This window comes from Pteropus medius, unplaced genomic scaffold (assembly GCF_902729225.1).
Source record: "Pteropus medius unplaced genomic scaffold, Ma_sr-lr_union100, whole genome shotgun sequence".
In the NCBI taxonomy this organism is placed as follows: domain Eukaryota; kingdom Metazoa; phylum Chordata; class Mammalia; order Chiroptera; family Pteropodidae; genus Pteropus; species Pteropus medius.
The window spans coordinates 8160035-8173743 of NW_024344240.1; the positions used below are offsets into that span (position 1 = coordinate 8160035).

Sequence of the window (13709 nt, forward strand, 5' to 3'; positions counted from 1 at the left end):
GGTCTCATCCATATGGAGAATGACTCAGATCCTTGAAAATAGTTTAAGGCAGGCATTGGCAAACCTTTTTTGTAAAGGCCCAGGCTTTGTGAGCTATTCAGACTCTGTCACAACTACTCAGCTTTGTCCTTGTAGTGTCAAAGCATCCATGGACGATGAGCAGACTAATGAGTATGGCTGTGTTCCAGTAAAATTTTATTTATAATAATGGTGGCTGCTGAGTTTGGACTTACGTTGTAACTTGCTGACCTCTGGTTTAAGGTATTCAGAACAAATCTGTTATGCTTTTAAGAATCTTATGTTAATATTATTTCCTTATTGTTTAATAAAATAATTTAATAGAATTTCAAAATAATGTCAAAGTAATTTAATCTTTTGAGATGATTAAAATATTTCAATTAAACTTAACTTTAGAATAATTTTCAAGTTGGCCTTTTTTAAAAAGAATGTTTGAAATTTAAAAAATATAAATGTGTGGGAGATCAACTATATGTCTTGATTTTTCTTAGTAGGTTTTCATGAGGTTGAATGAACTGCCATCAGGGTGTGGTTTTGCTTTGTGTGGGTTAGAATGAGCAGATGATAATTCAGACCTCAAGTTTCAACATTTGCAGTGTCCTTGGCCGATTACCTAACTTCTCTAGGTCTCATTTTCTCATTTGTGTGTTGCTGCAGAGAAATATATTTTCACAGAGTTTGAAATGTGTGTGTATGACAAATGCTCATTCTTTTATTTGGAAATGCAGATTTTCCAGTTAGTCTGGAAGAAGGCGTGAATTACTTCATAATGAAATGATTCCTTGATTGACAGTGAAGTTCTATATCAGTGCTTCGTGTTGTTTATAGAGTTTAGCTATTCAACAGGTAGAGCTGATGATAGAAAAAATTAGGCAGAGAAACCTTGAACCACAGTCTTAGGGGATGCTCCGGAAATTAAGTAAGCAAATTTCATAGATTCATATGGATTTTGAATAAAATAGAGTTAATTACTTTTAAGTATTTCCTTTAATGCAAATGATATAAGCCAAAATAGTTACGGTTCAAGTTTTTTAGTAAAGATTTTAAGAAATAAGATTTATATTTTGTAAATGAATAATTTATATGTAAACAGACAACTAAATGGTTTCAAAACTTTTTCCTCTTAAATATTTTAAATGTAAATTTCAACTTAATTTTAAATTAGCAATATTAAGAGAATATAACATCTTGAGCATCTTGGTAAAATTAGGTAATTTTCTTTGTGTGTGTTTGTTACTAAATCGTAGTATTCTAAGTTATATCAAACAGCATGGACCAAGTTATTCAAGCACTTTTGAAGGCATACAGAACTAAACTGAAAAGGTTTCTTCACTGCTGTTCAGTCTCAGTCTCCTTCCCAGCGGTAACCAGTGTCAACAGGTGATACAGTCTCCAGTGTTTTATCATTCATTGACATATCTGTACCTGTATCTTTATATAGTTATTTGTACATGTCACCAAACTAAATGTGTTAATCTGTGACTTGTCTTTTTCACTTACTAGGGCTTGGAATCTCTTAACTTAGTCTCTTTTTTTCCCACTTTATTAAGCCACACCTCAGTTTACCTCTTTGTAAAGTAGGGAGACCTAATAATCCTAGTAGTACAGATTAGATAAAATGGTGGATGTTCAACTGCTTTGTACACAAAGTTATCATTGTTGCAGGGGAAAAAGCAGGTGCTGCCAGTGTGGAAGAAGAAATAGAGGGAAATCCTAACCCTTCTATGTGGCCTTCCCTTTCTGGCCTCTTCTCTTAGTCATTTTTCAAGATATTTTACACAGACATCTTTGTGGAAATATGAAAATATTTCTGTTATATTGATTTCTAGAAATAGACTTGCTAGATCAGAAGGTCTGTGTATTTTAAATTCCATTAAGAGCTGTCAAAATTGTTTTTCCCAATTGGCATCACCATTTTATACTTAATGTATTCATTTTTTTCAACAAGTGTTTATCAAGCATCTGTTGTGTGGTCATTACTGTTCTGGGTGTTGCAGATACAATGCAAAAATAAGAGTTCTTATTCTCATTACACTTACATTATATTTGGGAGAGAGAGACTAAACAAATAGTCAAGTAAATATATAATATAATGGTTGGTGGTAGTACTGTGAGAAAAATAAATCAGGAAATGAGAGTAGAGAATAATGAGAGAGGGGACTGTCTTAAGGCAATTGGAGGCCTTTAAGCAAGAGGTGACATTTGAGCTAAGAACTGAGTAAAAGATACTTTCTCATGTTTCTACTGGATTCAATTAGCTAATTCTTTAACGTGTTTATATATATATCTATATCTGAGTGAGTGGCTAATGGCATATTAGAAAGCAGTTTTTTTATTAGCTAGCATTCTACCTACCCATTTTTAAAAATTACTCATTCTGATTGGTTATCATAGCTATGCCCTGCTTGCAGAACGAGTTGAGTTTTCTCCCTATTTCTCTGCCCTCGAGCAGTTTAAATAACATAGGAATTAGACTGTGATTGACTTATCCTTGAATGATCTCCACCTGCACTCATGAGAAAGGCCGTCCTTTTCCAGTTAATTAGATTCTGAGCAGTGTAGTCCCCCTTTCTCTTCACTTCCAAGGATACGCACACCCTCCTGAGTGAGATGAATCTTCTCTTGGAGGTCCCTGAAGAGTCAAATCTGGTCATGGCTCCAGGCTCTCAGCAAAGTGGAGCTTTTTCTGCTGTTGGTAGTTGACTCCTTTTCTCAGAAGACCTATCAGACTCCAGAAGTCATTGTCCTCTGCTCATATGTTACTCTGGAAAGTGTATTTAGAACAGCAAAGGAATCAGGATTGTGAATTTGGGCTACCCACTTCTCAGAAACATGTACTTGCTATTATGGACTTAGTTATAGTTATAAAGTATATGGTCAAGTCTTTTGTGAGAATTGGAGTGAGAGAGAGATGTGTGTGCTCAGTACTCAGTGCTCCATTTTGATTACAGCTAATAGTAATTTACTCCTAACAAAAGGTTTACAAATGATCTATTTTAAAAATATAATTAGCAAAGATCCTCTGAGAGTAGGAGAAGGAGTCCCTGATATTTTGGGAACTATGCATGGCAGGGGGTCCCCAACCTACAGGCTGCTCACTGGTACCAGTCTGTGGCCTGTTAGGAGCCAGGCCACACAGCATGAGGTGAGCGACAGGCAAGCGAGCGAAGCTTCATCTGTATTTGCAGCCGCTCCCCAGCGCTAACATCACTACCTCAGTTCCACCTCAGATCATCAGGCTTTAGATTCTCATAGGAGCACCGACCAGTCCCTGGTATACCAAAAAGGTTGAGGACAGCTAGTGCATGATATACGTTGCAAACCTGAAAGTAACCTGTTATATATGTATAAAGGTTTGAAAACTGATAACTTATGTGTAAGTTATTCTGCGTAATAGCAAAATCTGTAGAAAAAATGATTATAAATGTCTGTTTTCAGGAAAATATCTGCATTATACCTGTGCTTTACTGTGCTCTATAGAAGAATCAAAAATTGATCTCTCTTTGCATTAAATTTATTTTAGAATTTTGACAAAACTTCTGGAGGTGTCAGATGATCCACAAGTCTTAGCCGTTGCTGCTCATGATATTGGGGAATATGTACGGCATTATCCACGAGGCAAACGGTGAGAGACAAGCCATTAATTTCATTTGGGTTTCCTGAAACACTCAACATAGAATTCGAACTAATGTACTTATCTAAAATAGAGTAGTTTAGCAGAGGAACTAATGGAGTATATGAAAACAAGTTTACCATAATATTGGAGAATTATGATAACCCTAATTAAAATGAGTATTATAAAAATATAAGTACATGTATAATACTATAGTGGAGTAGCCAATAGAGATCATATTAGAAATTTCACGTTCAGAATTTTCTTTGGGTTGTATGATAGCTATTGAATGTTGGGTTGTAAATTCAATAGCTATTTTGTGAGCTCTGGTTATTTTTTAACTACCATTTGTAGTTACAGAGATGAATTAGACATTGTTATTGAACTCAGTAGGTTTAAAGTATAAAAAGAAATATACATCTGAAAGAAGAGTTACAGTAGATGTATAGTAATGGAATTAATGTACACATTTCAAAGTTTCGAAGAGAAATTCCATGTGGGAAGAGATGGGTAAGGCTTTCCAGAAGAGGTAATGCTAGTCACGTAACCTAGGTATGGAGGAATGGATCTGCCTCACAGTTGGAGTTCTTCTTAAGGGTGAATGAGAGAAGAAAGGAACATTTGGTAAGTGGCATATGGGAAACTACTCACGGTATTAGTACATACTTTAGGGAAAGTAGAAAATTATTTAATGTACTGAATCAGTGTTTGAACTGCAGGACATTTTCATTCTTACCCAGCAAACCCTTGTTACTAGTCTTGCAGAGAACTGTATTTTAGGCGTACTTCAGAAGGCAGATGGCATAGATACAGATTCATAAGTCTGTATACAGAGTAAAAGAGCTTAGTACATTATAAGAAGCTTTAAAAACAAATAGTAAACGTTTTGGAAAAAAAAAAAGCTTTTTTTTGGAGAAAAAAATGAAAAAAATAAAAAGAAATTAGATTCCTGCCTCACTTCGTATATAAAAGAAAGCATTAAAAGATTTAACACTATTTCTTGCAGCATTATTTGTAATAGTAATAAATTTTGAAAATAACCTAAATGGGCATATTAATGACATAGATAATGTCATATGAACACTATGGTACATTCATATATAATGATAATAGGAATTTTTGATGGTGACATGGGGAAAATGCTTGGTATAATATGCAATAAGCTAAGCATAGTACAAGCTCAGTTATTAGGTATGAATATACACATACTACATGAAACATCTGAGTCTTAACAGTTATTAAAAGTGTTAACAGTGACCATGTCTCACCTGTAGGATTACAGATGATTTCTATTGTTTTCTTTGTAGACTCTGTATTACCTAGTTGCAAGTGGAAAAGAGAAACTAATATTTTATGCGTGGGGCCCTTTGGGCCAGTGCAGTGATCTGTTGTTGTTACTGCTGTATCTAACGCATATGAAGAATTAATGTGTATATGCTTCACTTTTCTATGCCATGAGTATGGGAGGAGGTTCTCCCAGTTGGAAAGAGATATGTGTAGAAAGTGCTATAAGGACACACAAATCCTTCCCACTGTCCTTTGGAATGGTGCGGATTTAGTGCAAGTGCCTCTGCCCTCTGGTGGCAAAAATTGCCATAGTATATATAGATGTATTTAGTTAACAAGACAGAAGCCTCAGTCTCAGTGGCCCTGATGCAGAGCTATCACATTTCTGCCAGCTGTGGTGGGTGATATACTCCAACAATATCCAGGGGGCTGCCTGCCAGGTAAAGTTTCTTAGGACTACATAGGCAGATTGAAAATGCTCGATTCCTCCAGCACTCAAGGAAAAACTGCTACCTTTTCAGCCCCTGCTTCCAAAAGGTATAGACTCTTTTGAGTTTTGAAAACAGTATGGGCTGCACATTGGCTTTCTCATTGGTTTTTATATTGGCTAACCTGCAAATGAATAGCCTTTGAGGAGGGCCCAGACCAACTGGCTGCACTGTGACCTGTACTCTACCTTTTGAGAGCTATCGTCACTGTGACACGTTCTCTACCTTTGTGGCCCTTTGATCTGCAGTATGTGTGACTGATAATTTTGCCAACTGGAACCTCTGACAGAAGAAGGTGGCCTCCACCCAGAGGCATCCTTGGGGTTTGTCACCTCCCTGACACAGCTACTAGGTAAACCCATTTTGAAAAGCAGCTCTTTGCCTGCTGCTGTTGAACTGACTCAGGTGGGTCTTGGGACTCTGACCTGACATTCTCATTTTGGGGCAGGTCAGCTCAGACTCTACAAGTAACAGTGTGGGAAGAACCAACAAGCTTGCTTGTCAAATGGAAATGAAATATTTAAGAACTCAGCTGGCCCCAGCAGCATCTTGGCTTTACTTAAAAAACTGACAGCCATCTCTTGGGGGAAACTTCACCTTCATTGCATCCCCTAAAGCAAACCTGCTGGCTCAGTTGAGCCCTATATTTACAGAGGTTGCACTCAATGCCTGGGCCTGTGTTTTAGATGGTTCTCTGAAGTTAAAACCCGAAGATATACACTGAGTTGCCACTGTTGTTCGACCTTAGTACCAGCTGTGCAGAATCAAACATAGACATAGTCATTCGATTCAGTGGGCAGACTTCGGGCCTTTCTTGTAGCTCTGGCCATCATCTCCTTGATGAACTCTTATGTTTTTACTGAGACCTAACAGTTGGGCCATTGCTAATGGTCTAGCTTCTTGGTTTGACACTTGGAAAACGATAGCCTAATATATTAGAGACAACCCTCTTTAAACTGAGAGCTATGGAAAGTAATTGCAGTGCTGATCAAACTTCACACTGCCCAGATTGCCAGTTTTGCTGTCTGAATGATCTATCAGTGTTGAAAGTGGGGTATAGAAGTTCCCTGCTTTTATTGTATTGCTGTTTATTTCTCTCTTCAGCTTTGTTAATATCTGCTTTATATATTTAGGTGCTCTTGTGTTAGGTGCATATATATTTACAATGTTTATAACCTTTTGATGAATCAAATTTTATCACTATACAGTCACCTTCTTTGTCACTTGTGACTTATTTTTACTGAAAGTCTTATTTTGTCCGATATAAATGCAGCCACTCCTGCTATCTTTTGGTTAGGTTACCATTTGCATGGAATATCTTTGTTCATCCCTTTTCTTTCAACCTATGTGTGTCTTCAAAGCTAAAGTGAGTCTTATAGGCAGCGCATTGTTGGATCTTATTTTTTTTTTTAATTATTCAGCCACTTTGTGTCTTGATTGGAGAATTTAGTTCATTTATATCTATCTATCTGTCTATCTATCAATCTCTCAGTTTTACAGCAGAAAATAATAGCTTTATCAGAAGAGAGAGTACACTTTCAGGTGTGGAAGCAGGCCTGAGCAAGAGAAGCGTAGATCAAAAGGCCTCATTTATATTTAATTGTTGACAAGAAAGGACTTATTCTTGTTATTTTAATTGTGTTATGACTTTTTAAAGTTACTTTGTTCCTTTATTCCTTTGTGATTTATTTTTTTTGTAGCGTTGTGCTTTAATTCCTTTCTCTTTCTCTTTTGATTATCTGTAATGTGTTTTCCTTTGTGGTTATCTTGAGGCTTTCATAGAACATCTTATAGATATAACAGTCTATTTTCAGCTGATAACAACTTACCTTTAACTGCATATAGAAACATACTTTTACTTCTTCCCCCACATTATATGCTGTTGATGTCAACTTTACATCTTTTTGTATTGTGCATACATTTACAAATTATTGTAGCTATAATTTTTAATATTGTTTTTTAACTTTTATGTAGAGATAAAATGACTCATATACCACCATTACAGTAATAGGGTATTCTGAATTTCACCACATATTTACCTTTACCACTGAGTTTTATCTTTTTATGTTTTCATGTTGAACTACCTTTAACATTTCTTGTAAGGGTGGTCTGGTGGTGATGAACTCCCTTAGCTTTTGTTTGTCTGGGAATGCCTTTCGCTTTCATTTCTGAAGGGCAGTTTTGCTGGGTATCGTATTCTTGGTTGGAAGTGTCTCTTCCCCACACCCCCACCCCCCTGCCGCCCCTTTCAGCACTTTGACTATATTATCCCACTCTCTCCTGGCCTAGAAGATTTCTGGAGAAAAAGCCAATGGTGGGCCTTATGGGGGTTTCTTTGTATATGGTGAGTCATTTTTCTTTTGCTGCTTTAAAAATTTCATCTTAATCTTTGCCTTTTAACATTTTGATTATAATGTGTCTTAGAGTAATCATTTTAGGGTCAGTCTTACTTGGGATCCTTTCAGTTTCCTATACCTTGATGTATAGATCTCTCCCAAGATTTGGTAAATTTTGGGTATTATTTCTTTAAATAAACTATCTGCTTCCCACCCTCTTCTCTTTTTGAGACTCCCATGATGCAGATGTTCATTCACTCGATGGTGTCCTGTAATGCATGTAGATTTTTTCACTCTTTTTCATTTTTTTTTCTTTTTCTTTAACTTAGCTAATTTCACATGATCTGTCTTTGAGTTCAATGACTCTTGCATGATCAAGTCTGTTGTTGAATCTCTTACATTTTTCAGTTCTGTTATATGCAGCTTCAAGGTTTCTATTTCGTTCTTTTTATGGTTTCTCTTTATTAAGCTTGTCATTTTCTTCATGCATTGTTTTCCTTGTGTTTAGTTGTGTTCTCTTGTATTTCACTTAGTTTTTTTAAAGATGATTATTTAAAATCCTTTGTCAGAAAAAGTCATAGATCTCTGTTTCTTTAGGATTGGTTACCGGAGCTTTATTTTCTTTTGTGGTTTCTATCTGATTCTTTGTGATCTGTGTAGCTTTGCATTGATGTCTCTGCATTTCAAGGAGCAAATTTCTCTTCTAGTCTTTAAAGACAGTTTTCAGTAGAAAACGACCTTCTCTCTGTTCCCTGGGCTGCTGAGATTACCTTTAGAATTGCATTCATACTTGGTTGGAGCTATTGTGATGTGATCACTGGATCTGTAGTGGGGTCCATGGTTGGCAGGTTTGTTACCATCGTCTTAGGTGTGGATTCTGTCTATTCCCTAGGTGGATGAGACTGCCTTCAGTTCCTTGTTCGGTAGAATAGTGTTGAGGTAAGGTCTGCTTCAAGCTCTATAGTTGGGACCTCAGACAGTGGGCCTATTACATGTGGACAGGTGTAGCTCTTGCCAGGTTCAGGAAGGACTGCTTCCTGGTCACTGAATGGGCCTCTTGGTAGGAAGGATTGACCCTAGACCATGCCTGAGAGGGGCTTGAACTGAGCCCGAGGACTGTATCAGGTTCCCCAGCCTTGATCAAAGTCTACAGACCTGGTTCTGAAGGCATGGATGGGCATTTCTCCCACCAGGTCCCTGGGTGAGCTGGATTGTTCCCTGCCTGTGGCTGGATGGGCTGGAGCCAAGTTTAAGGCTATTTCAGGATCTCCTGAGGTGCAGACATGTGTATCTCCCACCATGTCCCTATGTTGGCAGGACTGCTTATGACTGTGGCTGTGAGAAGTTGGAACTGAATATAGGAACCTTTCAGGATCTCTAAGGGTACAGGTGGGAGTATTTCTTGCTGGTTCCCTGAGCCAGCAGTGCTGATCATGGACTATGGCTGGGAGGGGCTGGAACTTAGTATAGGACCCTTTTCAGGATCTCTGGAAGAGCTGATAAGGAATGTCACCTGCTTGGGTCTCTGGCTGGCTGGTCTGGCAGACTGCGTTTGTGATGGAGCCAGAGCTGGGTATAGGTCTCTTCAAGATCTGTAGGAGTGCAGCTAGCAGTGTCTCCTGCCAGGTCCCTGCATCAGCAGGACTGCTTGCAGACTATGGTTTGGAGGGGGCTGGAGTCAAGTATTGTGCCCTTTAAGGATATCTGAGGCTGCAGACAGAGTCTCCTGCAGAGTCTCTGTGTCAGGAATGCTGTTTGGAGACTGGCTGGGATGAGCTGGAAGCAGGTACAGGACCCTTTTAAAATCTACAGTCTGACTGAGTTTGTCAGGCTTACCTATAGGGACTTCCAGACTGCAGCAGAATGGGGCTGGGGCTGGTTCACAGTCTACTTCAGGATCCAGTTTAGGGTCTACAGCTGGGACTGAAATCTGTGTGTCTATTACCTGATACATGGATGAGTGTGACTCTTCCCAGGTCCATTGACATATGGTGCTGGTGATAGAACCAAAGCCATAAGGGGCTGTATCTGAATTCTCAAGGGTATGCAGCTATTTCTGGCCTGTAGTTGGTGAATCAGTGGCATGAATGCAAGCTTACTTTCTCAAAATGGCTCTCCTTGGTCTTAGTCTGCATTAGTGATTCATAATCTCTGATTTGGATTCCACAGCTCCTACGAAGGCACCTTTTTTCTGTGGCTAGATGCCAAATTGTTGTTGTTGGGTCAGGGTATGTGCGAGGGGTGTCATATTTAGCCATCTTACTGACGTCACTTCCATAGCCCATCTCTGCAAGTTTTATAGCAATGCTCTTGTCTCTGTTGTACCTGATACTTTCAGACCAAAGGTCTGGATACAGTTAGGGAATAACTGGAGAAAAGGTGATGTTATAGCTACTGTAATGGAATACACTGGTTTTGTAGCAGTGGAAGGAGAACAGCTTCAGTACCTGCTAAGAGAAACACATCAGATACCAGGAGACACAGGGAAGGGAGAGATATTAATGACGTTTGTCTTTTAGTGAATTGTCCCTTGACCTTTCTTTATGAAGGAAAACATGCAGATATCCCAAATTGTTCCATGGCTTATGTTTAATTGATTGCTGGCCATCATCTACCACCAGACAGCTCTTCCACAATTTGATGGCCATTTCTTTTAAATTTATTGAGAAATCTACTGGAAACCAAAGGGATAATAGTAGCTCTTGTACCTCTCAAGCAAAATACCTGTCAGCAGCTGTTTATGTCTTTCCCACTCATAGTGAAGCCATATCATGGGGCCAAGAAATGTCACCCAGTTGGTGGTATAGACAAGTAGGGAAAGTCCTCTTAAAACAAGAACTAGACTGAATTATTTGAACTGAACTGGGGCTCCTGGGAGGCCACACTGAAGGCACCGTCAACTTGTGCCCTGCCCTCCCAGCTGATGAAGGTCTCACTTGAGTGGCCCCAGTGATTGTAAACACTTTCTTTCCAGGGACAATATGAATACCTGTAGTATTGTACTTCTTTATGAAGGCCAGGCATTAATTTGCTTCCCTCCCTGTAAACACAGTAATTAGTACCTTAGGAGTGGTCATAAAGGCCTTTGAATATTTAGGGAAACACTACCAGCAGATCCTGTAGTTCTCAGATGAATGTGGAAATCTCTGCAAAAGCAGCTACCTTTGCTCATTCAGTGGAGCTTCCCAGAAAGGAATGATCAATGACACTGCATCAACCCTAAAAGATACTTAATTCAGCCTCAATTCACTGGCCAGCATTTATTATGGATGATAGAATTATCCTAGACTTCCTTCTTGGGTCAAGGAAGAATCTCTGCATTCTTTATGTTCCCATCCGTACCTGGATTAATGCCAAGTGCAAAGGTCAGTACAGAAATTTAAGGGGAAAGCCATTGGATTTCTTAGTAGACCCTGGCGCTTTATAGAATTTGTTCAGCTGGTTAGGTCTAGGACCTTGGGTGTCATGGATAAGGTCATTACTGCAGATTGGCCTTATCTTGGTGTTTGGCGTCTTGTAGGTAGTAGCCTTAATTAAATGGCAAATGAGACAAATTGAATGGATTTGTTCCCAGTTTCTGTCAACCATTTGAATCTGAGTGACCAGTACAGTGACAGGTAAAATTGCCAGAAGGCAAGATAATGTCGAATTGAGGGGTTTTTATGTGGGGAGACATTTCTTTCACCTTTCTGCACGTCTTGTACTTTGAGGCACTGAATATCCTTTTCAAAGAGATGTGTCTGCCTGCCTCAAAGCAAAGGGCAGTCATGCTTACTATCCATAATGAGATTCAGGTTCCCTAAGGTCAGATTTCCTCATCTGCATACTCTCTTCATGTTTTCCTGTGCAAATTGAAACTTGAGAAACCAGCACAAATTGCAGATATTCTTGCTACTGCTATTGCTGTGAGTTAATAATGTTCCTTTTTTCTCTGACCCAGGAGTCTTGTGACTTCTACCAGCATCTGTGAAACTATGGCAAATTTAAGTAAATCTAGATTTAGCTTTCAAGTAAGATAAAAGACTTTTCATAGTCCTTGACATTGTGATGTCAAGAACCATCTAAGAATACCGTTGAAAACAGCCTATTTTATTATGGAAAAATTAAAGACCTTTATATAAGACAAAGACAAATTTTACTTTAATATAAATACAGCTATTAGCCAAAGTCCCTAACCCATCCAAGATATATTTAACATGCCAGACAGATAGATGATTGATAGGACCCTCTTAGTTATATAACTGGGCTTATTTATAGTACTTCTGGGAAAGGAAGCTAAAAAGCAAATCTAGATAAAATATCTTAATTCTAAAATCATAAAAGTGAAAATCTTATTTAAGAATTTACTTTCTCACAGGAACCAGCTAATGTTTTAAATGTATTTTTAGATGCACTGTTTATACCACATGTGCTGTCTAATCAGAAACCTGTTATGCCTTCATATAATTAAGTTCTACTGCCCCATCTCTTCCTTTCTCCCTTCCTTACTTCTCTCCCTTTTATGGATTTTTGTCACACCATGCTTTTCTTTCTGCAGAACCCCTATTGCTGGTATCATCCCCTGCAGTTGTCCTCAGTGCTAAAACACTTCCTAAAAGAGTCTCTGGTCATGTTATACTTTTTATTTGTCCTTCCAGTGGCTTATATGGACCTATGGACCAGTATATTTAGTCTTTATTCTGAAGCCCCTCAGTAGTATATCTCAGAGTAACCTAAATTCTGTGTAATCTCCTGCTCCTTTTTGAGATACATTTTCAAATTATTTTCTCCTCAACACATAGCCTCTTGAAGACTCTCCTTCTCTTTGAACCTTCTTGAAATAAGGTAGAGTTTTCTCCTGTGAAGTCATTCCCATATCTCCCTCCACAGGAGTGTTCCTCAAACTTAATAGGTCTTCATTGGGTTTGCAGACCAACAATTTGAAATAAATATTTTAAAAGATTAATCAGTACTCAAAAAATTTAATTATAGTTTAAATTACTGGTAAGTCTAGAATAGAATGCTTGAGTCATACATAAGTCAAGTTCTGCATTCAGTCACTTACTTTTCTTATTCTTTATTGCTACTAAATTAGAAAATGCCAACTCGTTACTCTAAGTTGGCAGAAATGGCTGCAAGAGTTTAAAGGCTCTTGCAGATAGTTTTGGGTATTCCAATCATATGTAGACCCAGAAAGATTTCTCACTAAAGTCTATGTCAGTAGTTCATCATGTAAAAGCAAGAAAATTGAATGTTGTTACTTGTGAGATACAGGCAAAAAGATTCTCAACTTAACTCTGTGGTTAATTTAGCCATATTAAAGTATTTCTTTAAATTCAGTTGTCGCTTGTGGATATGGTTTTTAACTATAGTCTTCATTATTTTTTCCTCTATGAATGAGATAAAAACATTAAGATTTAGAATATTAAACTTTCAGTCATATATTCATTTTCACCACAATTCAGTCATACTAAAAATTATTTTCGTATTTCAAATTTGATGTTGATAATTGGAACAGGAGGTATTGTTATTGATATTTTTAACCTATTTAAGATAATGACTTTATTGCTAAGTTGTTTAAAATAAGGTAAAGGATACTTACTAGCATTATCAGTAGAAGTGCTGTCTTTTGTGCATCATAAAGCCAGTAATGATCATTTATACTAGTTATTAAAATAATGCCAGTAAAGAAACTAAGTTTCTTCAAAACAAACAAACAAACAAACAAAACACGGCATGCTTCTGTTTGGAAAGACGGTCTTATTCTCTCTCCCTCACGCCGTTCTTCACACAGCACTCAATGCTTGTGACTGGATCATATTCACACTTCTGTTTCTTCCAGCACTAACAAGATTAGTAGGCACATATTTGACTTCCAGTTCAGTTGGTACAATCTCTTTACCCACTTAGCAGTAGTTTTCCCTGCTGCACATAATTAGTCCTCTGTCAATACGGAGTCCAACAAATTTTTTTTTGCTCATATAATGC

The 13709-nt window shown here is 37.9% G+C and overlaps 1 protein-coding gene across 6 annotated transcripts in view; it reads left to right on the top strand.

Moving 5' to 3' along the window:
• The window catches only part of ATP6V1H (ATPase H+ transporting V1 subunit H), a 116966-nt gene that overhangs the window by 67940 nt on the left and 35317 nt on the right, over positions 1 to 13709 (top strand). For 5 of the 6 annotated variants that reach the window (XM_039868940.1, XM_039868944.1, XM_039868939.1 and 2 more), the window contains one exon: positions 3542 to 3643. The exons of the other annotated variant lie outside the window; for it this stretch is intronic. In XM_039868940.1, the coding sequence (XP_039724874.1) occupies positions 3542 to 3643 (102 nt within the window). The remainder of the gene's footprint in view (positions 1 to 3541; positions 3644 to 13709) is intronic. 6 annotated transcript variants of the gene reach the window in all.